The following is a 22,109-nucleotide window of genomic DNA, read 5'->3' as shown; positions in this document are numbered from 1 at the left end:
CGCGGCTCCGTTGCCCACACTCAAGATGGCGGCCCGCGGCCTCGCCCGACGGCGGCGCCCCAGCGCCATGGCAACGGATTCCCTCCCGCTGATTGGATGCGCGAGGCGAGGACGGCGGCGGGCTCGCCACGCGGATTGGCTGCCAGTGCTCAAGATGGCGGCGCGGGAGCTTCCTGCCCCGGCGGACTGCTCCGCGCGCGGCCAAAATGTCGGGGGCCCGCCTTCGCCGCCCGCAGCTAAGATGGCGGCGTACGAGAAGCGGCGGGCGGCCGCCGCCCCGGCCCCGGCGGCGGGCAGCGGCCCGGCGGAGCCGCTCGGCGCGGCGGCGGGCGGCGGGCCGGGGGGCGAGGCGGAGTTCCTGCTGCGGAGCGGCGTCACCGCCATGGTGCGGGAGGCGCTGCTGAAGGTGCTGGAGGCGCGGCCCGAGGAGCCGGTCTCCTTCCTGGCCGACTACTTCGAGCGGCTGGTGCTGGGCGGCCCCGGGGCGGCCGAGGCGGCCGCGGAGCTCCCGGCGCCGCCGCAGCGCCTGGCCCGGGCGCTGTGGTACGTGCGCCTGGCCCACCACTCCCACAGGTGCGGGCGGGCGGCGGAGGGGAGCGGGCGGTGGACTACGGCTCCCGGCGTGCCCCGCGGCGGCGGCGTCGCGCGCGTCCTTGGTCGGGCGCCCCGGGGCACGCCGGGAGCTGTAGTTCCGGGGGGGGGCCCTTGGTAAGGCCGTGTTCTGTGCTCCGTGTCGCGGCAGGACGGCGTTCAACAACAACATCAGCACGGCCTACGAGGTGCTGGGCGCCAGCGGGCGGCGGCGGCGGCCGGGCGTGGACGGGCGGCTGTACAGCGAGCTGCTGCGGCGCATCTGCCAGCTGGGGGCCGCGCCGCAGGAGGTGTCGGGCGCGCTGCTGCGCAGGGTGCAGTGCCGGGACCACGAGGCCGTCCCCTTCGACGTCTTCCGCTACGGCGTCCTCACCTGCTCCGTGCTGCTGGAGTTCGTGGCCAAGGCGCACGCCCTGTACGACGTGCTGGACGGCGGCACGGGCGCGGCGGACAAGAGGGTCTGCCAGGCCGTCCTGCACACGCTGGAGGAGGCGCTGGGAGGCGGCGACTGCTCGGTGCCCGTGCGGTACCTGGAGGCGGGCTCCAAGCTGGGGCCGGACTGCTTGGCCCTGGCCATGGACCGGGCGCTGCAGGAGAGGAAGCTGAGCGCCTCCATGAGCAGGGAGGAGTTCTTGAAGAAAGCCACGGCCTTATTTGTTGCAAAAGTGAAGCCTGTTGACTAACGTCCAGGTGGGAACAACACTCGCTGCTTCCAGTTGTAATTCCCCAAGTGCTTCGGGCAGAGCAGTTTGTGTTACGGAGGCTTCAGTCCCTGGAACCGAGCTGGGCAACGAGGCATGAGTGGGCTTGGCGGGCACTGCCTGGTGAGCCCTGGGTCTGCTTGAAGGGAGGCTGCTCATTTCCATGCTCCTTTCCTTGTTCTGAGCACTCCAAGTGCCCACTCGCCTCTGGCACTTGATGTTTCTGTGTCTATCCTAGCTGTAGCTCCTCTGTTTCCTGCTGGCATCAGAAAGTCATTTTTAGGCATTAACTGGAAACTTGTGAGGAGGCCTGTGAACTGTAGGCCAGTGTTAGCAATTAAAAAGGAGCCAGAATGAACTCAGAATGAACTGCATGTGGGGCTGCATCTCCAGATATGCTGCAGTTCCATGCTCGGCCTGGCGATGTTGTGTTGTGCAGCTTCAGCAGGGAGCTTTGTCTCTGCGTTTGGGTTTGTTTGACCCCTGCCTGTGAAGCACAGGATGCTTCACGGACTGTGGAGAGGATTCGCAGGTAAATACTGGGTTGATAAAGACGTGAGATAAAGATTGTGTGTTAAGAAAAATGTTTTAATTGCACAGAAGGTGAGAAGAGGCTGGCGTGGAGGAGCTGCTGGAGGAGCCGGGGCTGGGCTGCAGAGCTCCCGGTGGGGAGAAGCCGCTCGCTGCGGGGGGGGGGGGGGGGGGAGCTGCCGGGAAGGGTCCCGAGGGGGGCGGTGCCACTGGGGGGGGGGAGGAGCTCACTGCTGGCCCCGCCCCTCTCCGCACGGCGCGCTCTGATAGGCGGGCGGGGCTGGGAGGGTGGAGCCCGCGCTGGCCCCGCCCCCCGCGCTCGGACTACAACTCCCGTGGTGCCCCGCGCTCCCCCAGCAGCGGGCCCCGGTCCCGGCCGCCCCGCGCCCGCCGCCCCCCGGTCCCCCCCCGGTGCCCCCCCCCCGGCATGGCGGGGCCGCCCGTGCCCAGCTCGCAGAAGGCGCTGCTGCTGGAGCTGAAGGGGCTGCAGGAGGAGCCCGTGGAGGGCTTCCGCGTGGCGCTGGTGGACGAGGGGGACCTGTACACCTGGGAGGTGGCCATCTTCGGGCCCCCCGGCACCGACTACGAGGGCGGCTACTTCAAGGTGGGGGGGGCTGGGGGGGGCAACGGGGCTGAGGGGGGGCTGGGGGAGGCCTGGGGGGAGCGGGGGGCCGGGCTGGGGGGGCGGGGGGGGGCAGGGGGGCAGGGGAACGGAGGGGGCGGGGGGCCCCTGGGGGGTCCAGGCACGAGGAGCCCCCGTCCGGGGCCGTGGGGAGCCGCTGGGTGCGGGGGGGGCGCCGCCGAACCGCTCCGGGGGGCTGCGCCTCTGGGTGCCCCCCCCACCCCCCCCGAGGGGCACCCCGGGCACCGCCGCCCGGCTGGGGGAGAGGGGAGGGGGCGAGCAGGGCCGGGGGGCGCCCCCCGCACAGCTCCAGCCCCGCGGGGGGGCTTCTGCTGGGGCTGGGGGCGGGGGGGGGGGGCGGCACCGCACAGCCCCTGCCTGGGGACGGGTGTCTGTGGGGTGTGTGTGGTGTGTCCGTCTGTCCGTGTCTGTCCGTGTCCGTCTGTCCGTGCTCACGCTTCCAGGCGCTGTGCACCCCCAGCCTGAGGCCCGGAGCTCTCACATTTCCTGCTCCGTACCGGAGTTTCCCGGCCTGACGCTGTTCCGTGGCGGTGGGGGGGGGGGGGGGAAGGGGCCGTGTCCTCGTTTTGGGCTGGTGGCAGCGTCACCCTGCTGCTGTGCTGCGAAGCACGGCTGCGTTCGGAGCCCCCCCGGGGAGGGCTCTGCCTGGGGGTGGTTTTGTTCTGGTCCTCTCCAGGCCAACAAAGGGAATTGTTCTGCCCAGTTCAGCTGCTGGGCCCCAGCACGGGGCCTTGTGCTGTGCTGTGCTGGTGCCCTGGGTGCCCACCCCCGCCCCCCCTTCGCTGCTTCTCCCACAGCGCAGGGAGGGGGCAGACAAAGGGCGGCCCTGGAAGGCTGCAGGTAACGAGCTCAATGAGGCAGAGCACTGCTGGGGTCACCGGGCTGCTCCGACTCGCAGGGGTCTGCTCGAGCTGGGGGGTGCGGGGGGCAGCGGGACATGGACCCAGGGCTCTGTTTGTGTCTGCGCTGAGCTCCCCGTGGGTTTGGCAGCACCGCGCGGCCTGAGGCTGGAATTCCAGAAGCAGCCAAAGCCTCGGGTGCAGCTACTGCTCCGAACGGGGCCTGCGCCAGGCTCGGGGGTCCCAGAGCAATGATCCCATTGGCACCAGCCCCCAATGGATCTGAGTTCTGAATTCTGGACAAGCGTTCAGAGCTTTTGTCTTAAACCCTGGCAGTTCCTTTGTTTTGGCTGTTGGCTTTTTTTGGGAGCGGTGGCAGGATCTCCTGGCAGTTTGCTTCCAGATGCTGGGAGCCCCCCAAAGCCCCAGTGGCTGCCACGGTCCATGCAGCAGCGCGGGGAGGAGCAGCCTCGTGGGGAGCCCCTGCAGGGGGGGTGGGGGTGCTGCGGTGCTCCTCTGAGCCTCCTCAGCTTCGGGGGGACTCCGAGGCCAGCAGTGAGCCCCGGCCTGCCCCATTGATGTCCCTGCGGCCGCCTGCAGGGCCCGGTGGGCGCTGTCGTCCCTGCTGGCGCTGGCCGTGGGCCGCTGCGTGATCTTCAGCTGCGTTTATTTTTAGTGCCTGAGCTGTGCAGCGCGGCCGGCTTAGGGCTGGTCTTTATTTTTTTGGTGTTGATGAGCTATTTTTAGGGGTTTGGCACGTCGAGCAGAGCACCAAACAAGCACCTGGTGCTTCTTCCCCGTTCAGCTCTGGAGCATGGAGTCTGCGTCCTGGCCGCCAGCTGGAGCCGTGTCCCCTGCGGCTGCTCCAGGGCTTTGTCCAGGGCTGCTGCCCAGCCTCGGGTCCCGCTTCCACCCCCGTGTCACAGCCTCCTTGCTGCGTGCCTCCCGCTGCCTCCCTCCGCCGGCCGCCTGATTGCAAAAGGGGGAGGCAGGGGAGCGGCTGGCGGAGGTGGAAGTTGTTTCTCAAGGGCTTTGGTGAGAAAAACATCCGGGGAGTCGCCTGTGGTGCCTCCTTGTTTGCCGGTCACCCCCCAGAGCTCCCCCCCAGTGGCCACCAGCGGGCGCAGAGGCTTTGGCTGTGCTGCTCGGGGCCTGGCAGTGGCTCCTTCCTCCATGGGGGAGCGGCAGGTCCGGGCCTCCCTCCTTTTGCTGCCTTCTCACAAGCCGGTGCTAACTCCTCGCTGTTGTTTCCTCGCAGGCTCGTCTCCGGTTTCCCATCGACTACCCCTACTCTCCCCCTGCGTTCAGGTTCTTGACCAAAATGTGGCACCCCAACATCTACGAGGTAGGTGGCGGGGGCAGTGCAGAAGCTGCTTGGGCAGGCAGGGAGGGGGCGTGGTAATCTCGGGATTAAAATCCCAAGCCCTGGTCACGAGCACAGCAGTGGAAACCCTGTGCCTTTGGCATTTGGTGCCTGGCCTTGGATAAGGCAGCTGACGGAGGCTTTTACAACCGCCTGCCTCCTGTGCCGGAGCTGCTTCCAGGTTGCTCGGCCTTCCCAGGCTGGGGGACTCCTGCGCATGCCCGGCAGGGACACAGTGCCTGAGCCAAGGCTGGGTGCAGATTCGGGGCTCGCAGCTCCCTGCGGCAGCAGCTCTGGTGGGGCCGTGTTCAGGCGCTGGGCAGCTGGCGGCTCAGCAGCTCCGCCTGGACCGTGCTGCCTGAGGGGGCAGAACGGGGACAGCTGGCTCTGCTGCCCCTCCACAGGGACCAAAAGCACGGGCTGGGACTTGCTCACATCATTTAAGCCAAAGGGAAGAGAGAACGGGCTGCCTGGGGGGATGCTCGGGCCGGGAGCCCCCCTGAGGACACCGCTTTGTGCGTGCTTTCAGACCGGTGATGTCTGCATCTCCATCCTGCACCCGCCCGTGGACGACCCGCAGAGCGGGGAGCTGCCGTCGGAGCGCTGGAACCCGACGCAGAACGTGCGGTACGGGGGGGGGGGGGCGGTGCTGGGGGTGGTGCTGGGGCTGGGGCTGGGGGGCGCAGCGCGGCTCTCACCGCCCGTGTTGGCTGCCAGGACCATCCTCCTGAGCGTCATCTCGCTGCTGAACGAGCCCAACACCTTTTCTCCTGCCAACGTGGACGCCTCTGTGATGTACCGCAAGTGGAAGGAGAGCAAAGGGAAGGACCGGGAGTACACGGACATCATCAGGTGCGTGGGGGGGGCCCTGAGCTGTCACGGTGTGGGGCTGAGGACGTGGGCACGCAGCAGGCGCTGTGCCGGCACGGCCAGGGCTGTGCTGTGGGACTGGCGTGGCAAAGGGGCCCCGAGGGCATGGGGTGCCCCCAGTCCTGGCTGCGTGACCTTCCAGCCAGGATGAGCTGTGTCCCCGGGCTGAGCCGCGCGGTGCCCAGGCTGTGCGAGCCCCTCTGCCCTCACCCCCCTGCTTCTCGCCCCCCAGGAAGCAAGTCTTAGGGACGAAGGTGGACGCTGAGCGGGATGGCGTGAAGGTGCCCACCACGCTGGCAGAGTACTGCGTGAAGACCAAGACTCCGGCCCCAGACGAGGGCTCGGACCTGTTCTACGACGACTATTACGAGGACGACGAGATGGAGGAGGGAGCAGACAGCTGCCACGGTGATGACGATGACTCTGGCAACGAGGAATCTTGATGGCCCCCTGGCGTTGCAAAGCGTACTATAAACTACTGAGTTTTACCTCAACTAGGACAAACTGGTTTGAATTTAGGATCTGTCAGCCCTGAAATTAACTCTCTACCTCGCAGGGAGACTGTTCTGCTGTTGCAAAGGAAACCCCAGCGCTGTCTTTGTAGAAGAAGCAAAAAAAAAAAAAAATCCCTATTTTATAAACTGCCTGGGTGGGGACGGGGAAGTCTCGCTGGGGCATTCAGGAGCCCACAGCCGCGGGGGGGCTGGCGGCTCTGCCTGGCTGCTCGGGCACGTCCAGCTCCTCCCGAGGTGCGGTGTGGGGAGCCCGTGGAGCTGGGAGCAGGGAGCTGGGAGCAGGGGAGCTTCTGTGCAGCTTTCTGCAGCCTCCGGGCTGGGAGGGGACTGCGGGGGGGTGGTTGGGGGGGGCACAGCTCCCCCTTCCCTGCTGTGAGGCCGCCCCAAGTGGGACCCCGCTGCCCCCCCTTCCTGCAGGGGGCCGTGGGGCAGGCGGTGGCTGTTGGCAGCTGGTAAGGAGCTGGGAGGGACGGGGTAGTTCTGAGTCTTTCTGCTTCTGTTTTTTTAGAAACTATTTAATAAAGCGCTTTAAGGGAGCGGCTGTGTGGGTGCCTGGGGCTCCGCCTGTGGTAGCGGTTTCTGCACCAGCTCCTGCCCCGCCTGCGGCCCCGGCAGGCAGAGGTGCTGCTCCGAGGGCTGTGGGGGGGGCAGCCTCATCCCTCCCTCCCCAAACCCTTTGGCCAAGCCTTAAATGCGAGGGCAGAGCTGGGTTCAGGCAGCTCTGCGTGCCCAGTGCCTGCCCAGGCAGCGCCCGCCTGCCCCGGGCTCGGAGCGGGGGCCAACGGGGCCCAGGCCCCCCCCCCGGTGCCTCTGATCTGGTGCAGCCGGGCCCTGCCCCGAGCCCGTGGGCTGGGTCCTGCCGGGCTATGCGAGCTGCTGGGGCCCTGCTGGGCTCTGCCCCCCCCAGCCCCGCTGTGACCACACGAGAGCTGCGTTGCTGGCACCTTGCTGGGCTGGGGGGGCAGCGCTGCTGCCGGCCCCCCCCCGGGGCTGCAAAACCCCTGCCTGGGGCCTCTGCTGGCCCCGCAGGGCTCCCGCTGTGCCCCCACCTCGGTGCCGAGCAAAACCTCCCCCTGCCCGCTGTGTAAGTGGGGTGAGGCTTTGATCGACGCCTGCGCTGCACGCGGTGGGTGCACGTGGTTCGTTGCCTCGGGAAATGAGGCTAAAAGGTGAAGAGGATTTAGTGCTTTGCTGGGGCTGGAAAATGGCTCCCAAGGTCACTGGGCAGCGCCAGTCCCAGCTGCTGGGCCTGACCTCCCCCTTGTTTGTCCCGGGGGCTGCTCCCTCCCTCGCCCCACGCCTCGCTCCGTGCCTTGCCCTGCCCAGGCTCGTCCCTGGCCGATTTTCCCTGAAGCAGCCGCGTTTTTGTGGCTGCTCGCGGCCGCTTCCCTCTCGCTGCCTCGGGATGCTGGGGCTTGGGCTGGGGGCTGCCACCAGCCCCGGGACTGGGAATGCCCCAGCCCTGCTCGGGCGAGAGGGGCGGCTTCCCTGCCGCCGGGGTCACGGGAGCAGGAGGCCACCGGGCCCTGTCCCGGGGCTAGGACGGCTCGGGGGGCTCCAGGTGCCTGCGGCCGCTGGGAGCAGGGCCATGGGGGGAGGCTGCCCCCGCTCTGCCCCCGCTCTGCCCCCGCTCTGCACCGCGGGGTTCTCCGGTGCGGGAGGACACGGGCGGGGGGGGGAAGGATGTGAGATGGGGGGGGGCGGCCGGGCAGGACGTGCCGGGGGGCAGGAGCGGAGGTCAGGGGAAGAGGCGCTCCGGGAGGATCCCCGCGGGGGCTGGCGGCAGCGGCCCCATTGTCTCGGCTCTTCCTGCCCCGCTGCCAGCGCCCCCGGCCCCCCACCCCCCCCCCCCCCCGGCCGCCAGCTCCGTGGCTCTCCTGGGGCTGCCTCAGCCAAGCACCGGGGCTGGGCCAGGGCCGGGGCCGCTCTCCCGTAGGGGCCTGGTCCCGGTGAGCGGGGCCGCGGCACCCGGCTGCTATCGCCCGCCCGCTCCTCGCCGTTATCGGGCGGCTGCAGCCGGGTCGGGAACGGGGACCCGGGACCCGGCCCCCCCCCGGCCCCGGGGCTCCTGGGCCTCGAGCGAGGGCTCTGCTCCCGCAGGGCACGGCCGGGATTTCAGCCCCGGGGGTGTCCGGTGCCGCCGCCCGGTGCCCGCTCCTCGCGGCTCCCCCCGGGGCCGTGCTGCCGGTTTGTGTTGGCGCGGGCCCCGCCGCTGTCCGCGGGCAGCCTCTGTCCCCGCCTCGCCCCCCGCGCCGGGGAAGCGCCGCCCGGTTCCCTTCCCACGCGTGGGGCCGCGGCCCCGGCTCACCCCGGGGCTGGGGGGGGGGGCAGCGGGCCCCCAGCAGCCGCCCCCCGGTGCCCGCAGCCGTGCCCCGGCCGCGGGCCAAGCTCCCGGTGCCGCCCGGTGCCCCCCGCAGACGGGAGTGGGGAGCAGGCGGGGGGCGGGCTGCAAACCCCCCCCCCCCCCCCCGGCCGGTCCCCGCTGCTGCCCCGGGACCGGCGGGGGGGGCGCGGGGGCCACCGGGGGCGGGCGGCGCTGCGCAAACAGAGCAAAGGGCGGCCGCTGCGGGAGGCTGCGGGGGCACCGGGCACCGGGCAGGCGCCGCTGCCGTCCCCGGGGCTCTCCGGGGCACCGCGCGGTGGGGGCGCTTTGCCCGCCCTGCCCCGGGGGCACGGCCTCGGCCTGCGGACGGGCACCGGGGGGGCCGGGGGGCGACCGGGAGGGACCGGGGACAGGCGGGGGGGGGGAACCGGGGGGGAACCGGGGCAGAGGGGGCCGGGGGGGGGAGCCCCCCCGGTGTCGCCCTCCCATTGGCTGCCGTCACTTGGTGGGCGGGGCCGCGGCGGGACCGGCCCGAACCGGCTGTCCCCGCGGGGGCCGGCGGGTGGCGGGAGGCGGCGCCGCGGAACCTTTGCTCCGATTGGCCGAGCGCGGCCGGGTGGGCGGGGCTTTGCGCGGGAGCGGCCGCGCGATTGGCTCCGGGGAGCGCCGGGGGCGTGTCCCGGCGGGGAGCCCCGGCGCGGTGCTTTATAATGGGCGGGCGGCGCGGCGGGAGCGCGGGCGGCGATGGCGGCGGGCACGGAGGGGGTGCGCGGGCTCCTGGCGCTGCTGGTGCTCGGCGTGCTGGCGGCGGGCGGACAGGGCACAAGTACGGCACCGGGCACCGGGGGGAGCGGGCGCCGGGGGGAGCGGGCGCAGCGCGGCGGCCCTGGGGCGGGGGGGGGGTCTGGCTGTACCGGGGGTGCAGTGGGGTCTTTGTGCACGGCCCCAGGGAGGCGGCGACGGCGGCGGCATGGGGGGATGGGGAGGGGACCGGGACCGGGACCGGGGTTGGGTCCGGCCCTGGGGGATCGTGGCCCGGGAGCTGTGGGGGGGGGGGGGGGAGCTGCCCGCCCGGTCGGCCCCGCCCCCCCCGGGGCTGCGCCCTCCCCCCCCCCGCCACGTGCCTGCCCGCACGCGCCCCGGGGTGCCCGGTTCCCCCCCCCTCCCCCATACCGAGGGGCTCCGGTTCCTGCAGCCCCCCCCAGCGCTGCCGCCGCGCCCTGCTCCGCCGCCTCGTGCTCCTCTCGCGGGGGGTGCCCGGGGCTTTCCCCCCCCGGGGCCCGCCCGTCTCGGAGTCCCCCCCCCCCCTGTCGGGGCCGGCGGAGCGGGGTGGGGGCGGCGCTCTGCGGCCCTGGGGGGGCTCAAAAATAACCCAAAATCACCGCTCCCATCCCGGGGAGCTGGGTGAGGGCACGTCCCCCCCCGCCTGTCCCCGCGGGGAGCTTCCCCCTTGTCCGCGGGCAGCCCCCGGGTGCTGCAGCCGGTGTCGGTTTGAGCCTGCCCGGGGCGCCCAGCCCGGGCTCCTGCTGCCTGCGGGGGGGGCCCCGGGGCAGGGCAGGGCACCTGGGGGGGGCTCCTGCCCCTGGGCTGGGTGCGAGGAGCAGCCCCGGGGCTGCGCCTTTTGCTCTGTGCTCCCTGAGGTCTCTGTCCCCTTCCCTCCCCCTCCTCTGGGGACCCGAGTTGGGGGGCTGGAAGGTCGGGGGTCTCCTGCCCCCTCTGGGTTTGGGGCGGGATCCCGGGGGTGACGGTGGAGGCTGCAGTGTCGGTGGCTCAGCGGTGTGGGTGTGCTTGGACTCTGCTCCCAGCCCCGCGCAGGTCTCCTGCCCGGCCACACGCGGCTCCAGGGAGAGTCCATTTTAGAGCTCTTAGTGGAAAAAAGCCGGCGCTTCGTGCGTCCCTCCCTGAGGCCAAGAAGCAAAGGTCAGGCTGTGGGGGGAGCGCGCCCTGCGGCGTGGCGCTGGCCCCCGCCAGGCCCCCGGCACTGCCCGCGCCCTCCCTCTGCCCGGGGAGGCTGCTTTTAGCTGGAAGGTGACTCAGGGCAGCGCTCTCTGCCCCTGCACGCCGCTGCCCAGCCTGACCGGGCGCTGCCTGCCCCTTGGCCTGGGGAGCTGCCTGCGGCCCCTCGCCCCCTGGGGACTCTGGGGGTGCTGGGGGCTGCTGCTGGCACTGCTCCTGTGCCCCAGGACTTAGTGGGTGCCCTCCCCAGCCCGGTGTGCCCGGGGCTGTGGTTGCCCTGCCTCGTGTAGGAAGGGGAGAGGACGTGAAGCCCCATGTGAGCGCAGGGGGGACCTGCTGCTACTAGTGTGGGCTAGCTGAAGCTTTTTAGCCTCTGAAAGGCACGAAGTGCCCTCTAACTCGGGGCACGTAACCTTGCAACAGCTTATTTTGTCAGCATACAATAATCACCTTACGGCTGCTAAAAAACAAACGAGGCCCCACCCACCCCCAGAGACAAAAACAAAACTCCAACCCGCTGATATTTACTAGCTCCCATCTTAAACCAGGCTGCAGTTAAAATGGGGCAGGCTCCAACATGTGCAGTAGTCAGCTCTGTGACTCTTCAAAATAAGGTGGTTGGGAGCGTTTAATCACAGGCCCGAGGTGTAAAAGCCCGTTCTGGCGCCCAGAAGCACCAGGAGGCGTGCGGGCGGCTCGTCCCGTGCCAATGTGCAAGTACGGTGCTGGAGGCTGCTGGGCTTGGTCTCTGGGCGCTTTATGAGGTGGCCTCCAGCAAGCTCTGGTGCCCGAGAGCTGCCTGTTACTGGGACCCGTACGGCTTCTGGAGCCCCGGCCACCTCCTGTGCCTTCCTGAAACCAGTTCAGGATTGTTCTGGTGTCTCTGCCACGATTCTGTAACCCAGAATTGCTTGGAACCTTTAAAACTGCTGCGGAGGTGTCGCTGCATTTCTGGAAGCAGCCAGCAGCACCGTTGTTGGCATGTGAAACAGCAGCAGGCTCTTCTAGCCCCGAGCTACTCTGACCTCTGTTTTAAAGGTGCCTCAGTTTTAAATATCAGCCGTCTGCTAAAGCTGGCCTGTAGCAGACGGGCGTCAGAGCTCTCCTTGCTTGTCCGAGCACGCTTATTTTTCCAGCTATGGGTACTAAAGCTTTAAATCCTCCTTTGAGGAATGTGGAAGTGATTTACTCTGAAATGTACCTTGCAGACTTGTCTGTGTTTTCCCTGAGTTTGAGCAATGCTGGTTTCATAACACCGGTTTGCTTCCAGACTCTCAAAAGCAGCCATGAGTTCTCTTACTGAAACATCCCCAGGAATTCAAAAACAAAAGAAATTGTCCCCAAACCCACCTCCCTCATGCCTGTGTGGAGCAGCCTGTTTAACCATGAAATCCAAGTGCTTAGTAACAAATTTCCCGGGAATAGCCTCAAAGTCTGCTGGTGGCGGCTCTGAGAAGTGCAGCCTGCAGTCAGTGCAGGAAGTACGTGTCAGGAGCCTCGCTGCTTCTGCTGAAACCTTGCTCAGACTGAGTCACATAAGTAACCTTGACGTTGGTGTGATGTCTCTTCCTGGCCTCCGGGAACAGCCCTCCCGGGGCCCTGCTCTTTCCCCCGCTGTCCTGGAGCGATTGGAGCCGGCTTCCCTCCGCAGGCTGCAGCTGGTGGCAGCTGATAGCGGCCGGGAGGCGCCGCAGGCAGCTCGGCTCCCCGCAGCCCCGCGGCTTTTGGGGCTTCCTGAGAGCCAGGCCCTGGGGCTCCAAGCACAGGAACGGCGTGAAAAGTGCCGTCGTTCTGGGTGTCTCTGCTTTTAAGCAGTTTCCTGCTAATTTACCTCTGCAGAGCTGTCTTGTCGGATGGAAAAATCTGATTTTTGCTGCGTGGCAACAGATGTTAGAAATTTCTTCACCTCGTTTGTGGCACTTTGCGGACTGCAAGACAACCTCAAAAAACCACACACCAAAAAAAAAAAAAGCCCACAAAACCCAAGCGGTCGTATCAGTAAGGTGTTCAGCGGTGTCCGCATCTTGAGGTGCTCGTGAGACCATGGAGGAGAGCGGCCGGGCCCAGCGGGCGGCCCACGGCCTGTGGCCGTGCTGGGCTCTGGGCAGATCCGGGTCATGGTCGGGAGCGCGGGGCTGGGGAGGGGGGTGTGGAGCATCTCCGTTAGCAGGAGATCCGAGCTGCATGCAGTGCTTCTGATGGGGGCACTTTGGGTACCCAGCTGGCGTTCTCCAGGCATTAATGATGTTACAGCGAGGAGCGGCCTCTCAGTACGGTCTGTGTACACACAGGGGTGTCTAGGGCAGCGTTTTGCTGTGCCGGGGCTGTCCCGACAGAGCTGGTGGGCAGGGGCTCACTGTGTGCTTGCCGTGGTGCCCTGGTGCAGGCACCTGGTGGGATGCTCGAGCAGTGGGGCCTGTGGAGGCCGGGGCAGAAACCTGCTGCTGCCTCGGCCTGACCTGGCTGTGGGCCGAGGTCCGAGGCTGGGGGGCTCTCGGCCTTCCCTGGTGAGCATCGCCTTGGGGTGCTGGCCCCACAGGAGAGGCAGTGCTGGTGTTCTTGCTGGGATCCTGGCGGATTCCGCACGGGCTCCTGGTGTCCTGGCCTCGTGGTGGGAGGCCTTGCTGCCTGGAGGCGCAATAACCCAGAGCTAGGGCCCTGCGTGAGCTGTGCGTCTGGACAGAGAGTGGGGAGGGAGAGGATTCTGGTCTGAAGACTGTGACATCTTCTCGATGGCTGAATTTTTTTTGCTTGTAGAGGGTGAATTCTTGCTTTGCACTAACACTTTGCACTAATACCTCTTCAACTCGTAGCTGGTTTTATAAAGTCACCGCTGTCTCAAAAGAGACTGACTCAGGACAGCGTCGAGTTGTACTGCGAGGCGATTGGCAATCCCATCCCTGAGATCCAGTGGTGGTTTGAGGGGAACGAGCCAAACGAGACCTATGCTCAGCTTTGGGATGGTGCACGGCAGGACCGTGTCAAAATCAACGCCACCTACAACCTGCACTCCACCAGCACCATCTACATCGCCAACCTCACGGGCGACGACTCAGGCACGTACGAGTGCCGGGCCAGCAACGACCCTGACCGCAACCACTTGTCGAAGAGCCCCAAAGTCAAGTGGATCCGTTCACAGGCTAACGTTTTTGTCATCGAACGTGAGTGGCCGTCCTGAGGCCTTGGCACTTGCTCGGACACTAGTGTCTTGAGTCTCCCGCCATGCTCACCCCCGCACCCGTGTCCTGTGACTCCCCAGAGCCCCCTCACCTTCCCACCCTGGCCGTAGAACTGAGAGACTTTCCCCTTGTGTCATCTCCCTCACCGCCTCTGACCTGACCCAAAATGGCCCTCAAAAAGGGTTGTGACTTCCCAACCAAAACGCCTTTCAGCAACCCCGTGCCTTTTCCGGAGCCAAAGACCTGGAACGTGTCGCTTATTCCCGAGTGCCTCCGTGTCCCGGTGCTGGCTTGCAGAGTTCAGTCCTGGTCCTGCTGGTAGACTCTGCCCTAACCACTGACAAACCAGCCCTTCCCTACAGCTCCTGCAGCCTCTGCTTCCGTCAGCGGTCTTGCTTTAAGCTCGCTTTCCTGCTAGTGATACAAGCTGTGGGGACCAAAATCTGCTTTTAGCTTCCCGTGGTGCAACCATTTTTGAAATGGCCGTGTCTGTGTGCGACACTGAGTGTGGCGTAGCCGCGTGCGCTGGGGGCCACCGGGTGCCCTCTGCTCCCAGAGCTGGCAGCGGAACTGGAGCTAACGGGCTGCTGGCTTCTGAGTCCCAGAAACCTGGGTAGGGTGAGGGGATTTAACGTCCCACTAAGGTCTCAGGAATCCTGAAGCGTGCTAGGGAGTGCAAAACTCCAGCAGAGCCTTCTTCCAGTGGGATTGGGTAGGAGGAAAAGCAGAAGGTCTGTTAGGCCTGTGCAAAATTTCCTCCTTCCAGGTGAAGCGCCTGCGTGGAAGGGCAGGGAGCGCAGTGCTACCGGGGCTGTGTAATGGCTCTGCTAATGGCAGCCGTGCGCTTCACTGCCTCCAAGTAGAAACGTCTGACTCATCTCACAATGTATAATTTACTGCTGCTTGGCACATGGAGGTCCGGGACCTTTTGGAGTCCTGGTTATGTGTGTTCTCCCAGGAATAAACCCAACTATAAAAATTTGGGCCGCATCATATGATGCGTGTATTGCTTGTGTAAGGTCACCTTTGTTACCCCTCCCAAAAGAGGGCTGTGGCTGCCGTAGGTTATATTACCTGCAGGTTCCTAAATCCACTCTGACTGTGGGAGGTGTTGACACGTAGTGAGCACTAAAGTGGCTCATAAAAGCAGGGAGCTGAGCTACTGTAACTGCCCTTCACAGTATGGCTTTTTCCACTGCTTATTGAGCACTCAGCTCTATTAGAGCTGCACCCATTGAGCAGGAGGCTCAAAGCTGTCCATAGGACATGGCAGCGATCCCGACCCCGGTGGGAGCAGCCACAGAGTCAGTGTCCTGGCACTGCTAGGTGCAGTCAGGCCCTAGCTGTCTGGCTTTCCAGTCTCCCATGCTGGTGTCACCAGTTCTGGTAGGAAACAGACCACAAAGGTAAGTGAAAAGCTCTGGTGGAGGTGAGGAGCTGCGGGTTCTGACTGTCTCGGTACAGGTTTTTGGGCAGCTGTGTGACCTTGTGAATACCAGGTGCTAACTTCAAGGGGGTTTTTTACAAACAGGTCCAGACATCCAAACGCAGTTCACAAGCACTCATGGCAAGTTGGTCCTCAGCTGCAACCTGACTGAGCCTCACTCTGCCATCGACGGTCATGAATGGAAGTATGGAGACAAGATACTTCAAACAGACTTGGAGTCGAGCAGTGTCACCACTTACGAGTAAGTGCCGGGTGCGAGGCCAGATAAGGATCTATACAAGGACAGTTTTCGTTTTCTTTTTTTTTTTTTTTTTTAACTGGAGGCAATCTTTCCTACCCACTGAACTCAAAGCTAGGTGCTTGCAGTCTTGCCAAAAATAAGAACTTTTGAACTTCGGAACATAAGATGAACAAAATAAAGTTTTGGTGAGACCCCATTCTTCCTACTTCTGGGAGAGGAGGGAATGAGGAGGAGTAGGGAAGGAAAGTGAAGTGCCACCAGTGTCCTCCTGGCAGGAAGAGCCCTGTGGCCCCGTGTCTCCATGCAGAATTAGGCCGGGCTGGGTTTGCTGGGTGCAGCCTGGCCCCGCAGCACTGAGAGCCGCGCGGCTGCCTCGCGGAGCCCGGAGGAGCCCCCCCTGCCCCACGTGGAGCTGCACACTCCCGTGTTCTCCGTGCATCACGCCTTTATGCACGTCTCCCTGCTACAGGCTGAGTGGGGAAGCTGCCTGCAGATTAGTCTCCGAAGCTGTTTGCAGGCTGTAGCTGAGCATGCCGGGGATCCCGGCCGTATTGTGGCGGTGCAGCGAGCCTTCCTTTCCGATTACAGTCAGGCCTGGCTGGCACTGACCCAGCAGCTGTAGAGGCATCATGTCCTTTTGTATGGCAGTGCCGACGTGCCTGTCTCCCCATAGCAACAGGGAGCTGAACAAGGATTAAAGTATTTATAACCCAGCCTCCCTCGCGTGACCTCAATTCCTTAGCTGAGTGGTTTTTGGAAGCGGGAAGCTCGGTGCACGGCAGAGCTAACAAACGGCCTGTTGTCCCAGCGCAGGCGGGGACTGAAACTTTGCCCCTTCCCCTGAGTGGCTATTACTAAGCTGCAGAATGTGATGTTTGCTGTAGTGCAGCATAATCCACTAAATCTCAGGGCAGCAGCTTCACAAAGGCAAAAATGGGAGAGCTCTCTCTACACTTGGATCAATCCAGAGTGACTCAGCCTGGGTTTTTCTGTCATTGCCATGTGTCCCAGCAGCCTTCCCTGTACAGGAAGAGTACCCTTCCTCTGAATCTGCTGTCTTAAAGCCCCTGCCCCTCTGCCATAGAGGTGAACTGCAGGGCTGGTGTTCTGCTGGAGGTGTGTGGCCGTGCTCAGGGGCTTGGTGTAGTAGGGGACGACTTCTAACAGGGCTGCAGTCTGTATGGAAGGTGGAAAAGTGTGAAGTACACCTCGAGGTGTATGTAAGTCGGCACACCTGGTGAAGACGTGTTGCTTTGTTCCTCCCCTTCTGTAGGGGCTAGCAGTCTGCTCTTACTTTCCCCTCTGTAGAGGCCCTGGAGGCAAGAGTGATTCGGGTTAGGGAGTGGAAGCTGCTGGTTTGCAGGGTTTGGGATGCAGGATATCTGTGATCACTGAGGTGACAGACCCATGTCAGACTTTGTGTGTGAAATCCCCTCTGCCAGCCGTAATGTGTGGGGAGAGAAGGGCAGGGAGGTGTGTGGTGCTGCACAGATCTTGGTGCTGGAATGGGAGAAACGGCCTGTGGAGGAGGCTGCTGTTCAGGGGTTGTAGGGCTGTCTCTGTGGGTCTGGATTGTGTATTTTTGGATGGCAGTAGCTGAGCGGAATGCTTATCTGACAACCTGTTTTTTGGTAGGATCGAGGGGAAGAAGGAAGAGCACTCTGGTATCTATCAGTGCATCTTCAAAACAAGCCCGGAGATAAAAGGAGAAATAAATATATCAGGTAACTCTACGGGTTTGTGGCTGAGGGGGCAAGTGGGGAAGCCGCGGCCTCCTGAACACTTTGCTTTGGTAGCAAAGCAAGCTGAAAAGCTGCTTATAGCCCTTACCAGTAGGGCTGCAGGGCTCTACTTGTGAATTATCAGGTTTGCTCTGTGAGGCATCTCAGTTACATCAAGCAATTAAGCTGTCTGCAGGGTCAGCCTGGGGGCCCTTCTGTTATGGGAGGGGGGCGGTACCTGGTGGTCAAACCTGTCTGAGCCTTTCTTGAAGCAGCTTGAGATGCTTCCCGCTCTGAAAATGCCAAATGTTGCACAAATGGAGAGGTTAAGACCCGCTAATACATTCCTTAAACTGAAGCTGCCTTATGAGCAACTTTGATAGTGGCTATTGGACTGCAACGAGCCTTCCTGCCTCTTCCACGGCGAGGTGCCTGACTTCCTTTTTCTCTTGCTGCAGTTGTGCCCCAAGTGGTGGCTTACAAGAAGTCTGAGCATGGGAATGAGGGGGACACGGGGGTGCTGACCTGCAAGAATCCCTCTTTTCCTCCTGTCATCAGTTGGACCTGGTCCAGAAATGGTGAGCAGGTAGGTGCTGTGTCTGTCCTGGCTCCCCTTCTGCCCACCCTGCTTACCAACAAGGAGGCAGAGGACCTCTTGCATCAGAATTAGTGCTTCCAGAGGAGCTTTCTCCTTAGTGCCATGGCAAGGAGGATTTCTGCGGTGGTGGACCTGTGCATGTAATGTGAGCAGCTCCCCTTGTGCCAGCACTACCCTGAAGCTCTCCGTTCCTTCCTTCTAGTCCATCATCAATGGATCTGGCCGGTACATCATCAAGTCCAGCAGCAACAAGACAGAGTTACGCATTCATAAGCTGAACATCGAGGAGGATACGGGTGACTACCAGTGCATTGCCACCAACGTATTTGGCACGGGTGAAGCCACGGTGAACCTGCGCGTACGCAGCCGTCTGGCAGCGCTCTGGCCCTTCCTGGGCATAGTGGCAGAAGTCCTGGTCCTTGTCACCATCATCTTTATCTACGAGAAGAGGAGGAAGCCAGATGAAGTTCTTGATGGTAAGAGGCACCCGGGGTTATATCTTTCTAGGGCGAAAAAGGAGCTTGTAGGGTGCAGGCAAATTGTTCTCGGAGAACTCAGACTTTGTCGGATGGGCACCACACCTCAGTGGGAGGTCTGCTTCTCAGGAATGCTTCTTGTCTAACCATTGTAGCCTCCACAGGTTACTTTGGCCTGGAAGTACTTGCACGCTTTGCCAATCCTTCAGCAAGCTGTGCTTTGGCTCCAGAGTTAGATGTGGTGCAGGTCAGCCTGACCCTTTGTCTCAGCAGCTGCTCTGCACTTTGTTCAGCTGCTTCATGTGAGCATCTCCAGGAGGGGTTTTTCTCTGAGAGTTAACATTCTGGAGAAAATGATGTGGGAACAGGTAGTAGAGCTTTACTGAGCTGCAGAGTATGGGAGTGTCAGCAGTTCCATAACAATAGGCTTAGCCTCAGCTCCTCAATCTGTTTTGGGTCTTCAAATTTACTCATCCCAGCTCTCTGGGAGTTCCTCAAAGCCTGGTGTTATCTTGAATCTGTTCTGGAAGTGTGGCTCCTCCCTTTCCTTATCAGTAGGAATCTTCATTGTGTGGACCCGGCAGCCCCTCCCTTATCTGATCCTGTTAACAATGCAGTGTGAATGCTCGGTATCCTTCCTGCTGGCTGGGTCAGTCACCTTTGCCCTTTACTGGGGAACAGCACATCAGGTGGGCTGAGTGGTGTGAAGGGAAGTGGAGGGACTAAAACTGAGTATCCCTGCCTGGCTGCAGAGCTCGAGAGATTCTACTCGAGGCGGTTTTATAAGTAAACGTGTTGCCCTCTGGCACGGCGCTCTTGGCTGGAAGGCAGATGTCTACTTAAGAATGGCTGTAGCTACATCTTTTAGCAAAAAAAAAAAAAAAGCTGTAGCCTGTTTGCTGAGTGCGGTTTCTGCTGATATCAGCTGAGTCCAGATCCTGCTGAGCTCTGTCCGAGTTGTGGTGGAGCCTTTGGCAGATGACGGCAGGTCCTGTCATACTGGCAGGGCTCCTCTGGCGGCTCCTCAGCCAAAGATCTGAAGCTCAGGCTCCCGAGTGCTTGTGGGTGAGGATACAGCATTGCACTTGATGCTACAACAGGACACTAAAGCTGCATCTCGCTCCTCGAAAGCCTCAGGAAGGCAGTGCTGAGCCAGCTCAGAGCTGCTGAGCTGCGGGTGCGTGGCGGTGAGCTGGCTGCTCCCTGTTTCCTGGGACGGGAGGAGTCCAGCCTGTGCATGGCCTGATATCCTTGCTGGTGTTATCTTTCCACTTTTCCCTTCTCTGCTGCTGGGTGCCATCTCAAATGGTAAGTGGAAGCTGGTTCCAGCCGTGTCCTCTCACCAGCTGTGCACAGCTCTGTGTGCCCAAGGCAGCCCTGAGTTTACAGCTGGGGTCTCACCCCTCAGCGCTGCCTGAGCCATGGAAGAGGTGATGGGAACCCTCTCCTGGAAAGTGGCAGATTGCAAGGAGCTGGTGAAAGGTCCCAGGGCTGGGCACTTGTTGGCGAAGGTGTTTTCTTAGCCGTGTTTCTCTGTGTAGCGAGGCCGTGGCGTGCAGTGTTTGTTTTGTTTCACAAGATGTGCAGGGAGGAAGAAGGGCTTTACGTGGATACTTAAAGCCTTGTTCCTGCAGCCTTGACTTTGTGTTCAGATCTGGGAGCTGTTAACAGGGGTGAGAGCAGCGAGTGCTTGGGTGTGCTCTCCCACCGAGTGGACTGTGGCTCCCATTTCAGCTCCGGGTGCTAGTGGGGGGACCAGCTGGGGGCACGGGCTGAGGATGTCAGCAGATGGTAGTGGGCAGCAGTGCTGCCTGAGGCTGCCCGGACACTTCCCCGTGTAATTCTGCTTCTGTGGCTTCCTGGATAGTCCCAGGTGTTCCTCGTGGTTAATGGAGCACCAGACCTGACCTCTGCTGATGGGGGGGTAGGAGACCTGGTTGTGCCCGTGCAGTGCCAACAGAAGCAACTGCTTAACAGGAGCTTATGTCTAAGCTTGTGCCGCGTCTCTGCTTAGACAAGAAGCAGCTTAAAACTCATGCCGGGGGTGGTGGTATTCTAAGAAGTAGCCCCCCTGCTCCCCCCAGCCCTGGTGAGATGGGAGCCCTGTCTGTGGTGACCTGTGGTGTCCAGAGTCCCGTCGCCTCGGGATGCTGGTCCCCAGTTACAGAGGTGGAAGGGAGGCAGGGATTACTTGGTGTGTGTTTCCCTGACGCTCTTTGTTCTTTCTTTTCCTGTGCTGTCCTGAACATGAAGATGATGATGGAGGTTCTGCACCACTGTAAGTGCCTTGCTTTTCTACTTAGTCCTGTTTGTACTGGCAGATCACATTAATCAGGAAATCTGCTTTGAATATAAAAGCGAGCTGGTACAGGAATAGCTCATTAGCTTACGGGGGACTTTCCCTTCCCATGTTTTTTTTTTTTTTTATGGCCTCTATATGAACTGCATACAACTTAGAATGGTACAGAGGTCTCTGAAACTGTTCTGGCAACTAAACTCACCTTGCTGTATCTTGAGCCTCTATTTGGGTACAAATTGCATTACTGGGTAGGGTGGGTTTTTGTGCTTTGTATTCACTGCCCCTTTTCTCCCTCTTTCCAGGAAAAGCAATGCCACAAACCACAAGGACAAGAATGTCCGCCAGAGAAATGCTAACTAAGCAGGGGCCAGGTGAGTGCTGCTCCCAGGGGCAAAGCTGCAGCTGCTGAGCCAGGTGCCTTCACCTCCTCACAGCACGGGGCTCGTACGGCTGTCTGGAGGTGCTTGTGTCTGGCTGGAACCCTGCCGGGGCTCTTCAGCAGCTTGTAAAAGCCATGTGGGCAAAAGCTCCCCTTGGCCCAGCATCATAGTGCAGTTCCTGGGAGAGGGAAGGAAGCCTTGCTGTGAAGTTCAAGCACAGGCCACGAGCAGTAAACTGCCGAAGCTGCTGGGACTGCGTGTGAGGCACACTCAGCAGGGCCTGGCCTCCTCCCAAATGGGCCGAGGGAGGCAGGAGAGTGTTGGGCTCCCCATGGTGGGGGTCTTGCAGCATGGGAGGGTCAGGACTACCTGATAGTCTGTACCCTGGATTTGAGCAAGAGATGACTCCAAGCCCACAGCTTTTGTCCGGCTTTATCAGCCCCCCTCTAGCACAGCATGGCCTTACGGTACTGCTAGGTTATCTAACTGGCTTTTTTCTCTCTCACTCCAGGTGATAAGTAGCTGAAGAACTCGTCTGGACATTTTTTTCTTTTCTTTGGTAAAATAGCACCATGAAATATTCTAGTGTGTCCTTGCGATTGAGTTACTTCACTTTCTAAAGGAACTTAAGTTGTAGAAACTAAAATACACATGTTGTTTTTTTAAAAAAAGAGTTGTGGGAGGGTTTTTTCTACCTGTAAGTGTAAATCCCTTCTTTCTGGTAGTCTTGGTCACTGGCTGTCTGTCCTAGGTCTCTTCATGTTGGAGCAGAGCGGGTGGGTGGGAGTACAACTTCTCTTCCTCTCCTCTTGAAGAGCAGCATGCGCTGGGGGGGCTGTGCTGAGATGCCCTCCTCGCCCCACCTCAGTGTTGGAGGCCACACGAGGAGCTGCGGAGAGCTGACCTGAGCGTGGCAGCAAAATGCACAGTTCCTTGAGGGCTGCTCCACCAGACATGGCTGGCCTGGGTTCCCAGCACGGTGTCGTGTCCTGCACGTGCGGGATGGGAGGAAACTGCTGTAGCAGCCTTCTGGAGGTGACCCCATCCCTCAGAGCATCTTAGGAGATCCCCCCCAGGGGATGCTCTTGGTGGTCACACACAGAAACAGACAACCAGGAGGCAGTGTTAGAGCTGGACACTGGCTGAACATGATTTGTGTTAACTTATTTAAGGGGTTGTTAGTATTGCTTCTCAAGTGGCTACGCTGGGGCTGGGGGCAAAGTGTGGGGTGGACGCTGGGGGTGCGGTGTGGTGGGGGGTGGTGTGACAGCATGTGTTCTTGTGCTTGAGCCATCTTGGTGTTTGTGCAACATAGGAGCCTGAGAGCAGACGAATGCTCAGTGGTGTCTAATACCTTTATTGCTGAGTAGCGTTGAGCTGTTCCATCTGTTAACATACTTCACAAATAAAGATAATTCCTCTCTCTCTTTTTTCCA

General features: G+C 62.2%; 3 protein-coding genes across 4 annotated transcripts; all 3 read left to right on the top strand.

Annotated features, from left to right (window-relative positions):
- Positions 1–10: 10 nt before the first annotated feature.
- On the top strand, positions 11–1,719 carry TPGS1 (tubulin polyglutamylase complex subunit 1). Its single transcript, XM_068661290.1, has 2 exons — positions 11–573; positions 743–1,719. Exons 1-2 carry the CDS (start codon positions 26–28, stop codon positions 1,272–1,274), a joined length of 1,080 nt encoding a protein of 359 aa, XP_068517391.1. The 5' UTR covers positions 11–25; the 3' UTR covers positions 1,275–1,719.
- Positions 1,720–2,169: 450 nt separating this feature from the next.
- CDC34 (cell division cycle 34, ubiqiutin conjugating enzyme) lies at positions 2,170–6,589 on the top strand. Its single transcript, XM_068661292.1, has 5 exons — positions 2,170–2,427; positions 4,564–4,650; positions 5,198–5,295; positions 5,386–5,520; positions 5,771–6,589. The coding sequence occupies exons 1-5, from the start codon at positions 2,251–2,253 to the stop codon at positions 5,979–5,981; spliced, it is 708 nt and encodes a 235-aa protein (XP_068517393.1). The 5' UTR covers positions 2,170–2,250; the 3' UTR covers positions 5,982–6,589.
- Positions 6,590–9,051: 2,462 nt separating this feature from the next.
- On the top strand, positions 9,052–22,109 carry BSG (basigin (Ok blood group)). 2 transcript variants are annotated; one of them, XM_068661500.1, is made up of 9 exons: positions 9,106–9,202; positions 13,146–13,493; positions 15,043–15,199; positions 16,835–16,923; positions 17,379–17,506; positions 17,721–17,994; positions 20,248–20,272; positions 20,596–20,664; positions 21,185–22,109. In XM_068661500.1, the coding sequence occupies exons 1-8, from the start codon at positions 9,121–9,123 to the stop codon at positions 20,651–20,653; spliced, it is 1,161 nt and encodes a 386-aa protein (XP_068517601.1). In that variant the 5' UTR covers positions 9,106–9,120; the 3' UTR covers positions 20,654–20,664; positions 21,185–22,109. The 2 variants fall into 2 exon arrangements, with proteins under 2 accessions (XP_068517600.1, XP_068517601.1); XM_068661499.1 differs by lacking the exon at positions 13,146–13,493 and having other exon boundaries at positions 9,052–9,202.

This window comes from Anas acuta, chromosome 26 (genome assembly GCF_963932015.1).
Source record: "Anas acuta chromosome 26, bAnaAcu1.1, whole genome shotgun sequence".
NCBI classification, from domain to species: domain Eukaryota; kingdom Metazoa; phylum Chordata; class Aves; order Anseriformes; family Anatidae; genus Anas; species Anas acuta.
This window is presented reverse-complemented; position numbering and strand designations above follow the sequence as displayed.

What these genes read in the sequence shown, in the direction of transcription:
- CDC34 (XM_068661292.1), top strand. Translation starts at nt 2,251, where the DNA reads ATGGCGGGGCCGCCCGTGCCCAGCTCGCAGAAGGCGCTGCTGCTGGAG. An exon ending in ACGAGGGCGGCTACTTCAAG is followed by an intron (nt 2,428 to 4,563) that starts GTGGGGGGGGCT and finishes GTTTCCTCGCAG; the next exon opens with GCTCGTCTCCGGTTTCCCAT. An exon ending in GAGTACACGGACATCATCAG is followed by an intron (nt 5,521 to 5,770) that starts GTGCGTGGGGGG and finishes CTCGCCCCCCAG; the next exon opens with GAAGCAAGTCTTAGGGACGA.
- BSG (XM_068661500.1), top strand. Translation starts at nt 9,121, where the DNA reads ATGGCGGCGGGCACGGAGGGGGTGCGCGGGCTCCTGGCGCTGCTGGTG. An exon ending in GGTCCAGAAATGGTGAGCAG is followed by an intron (nt 17,507 to 17,720) that starts GTAGGTGCTGTG and finishes CCTTCCTTCTAG; the next exon opens with TCCATCATCAATGGATCTGG. An exon ending in GATGGAGGTTCTGCACCACT is followed by an intron (nt 20,273 to 20,595) that starts GTAAGTGCCTTG and finishes CCCTCTTTCCAG; the next exon opens with GAAAAGCAATGCCACAAACC.
- TPGS1 (XM_068661290.1), top strand. Translation starts at nt 26, where the DNA reads ATGGCGGCCCGCGGCCTCGCCCGACGGCGGCGCCCCAGCGCCATGGCA. An exon ending in CTGGCCCACCACTCCCACAG is followed by an intron (nt 574 to 742) that starts GTGCGGGCGGGC and finishes GTGTCGCGGCAG; the next exon opens with GACGGCGTTCAACAACAACA.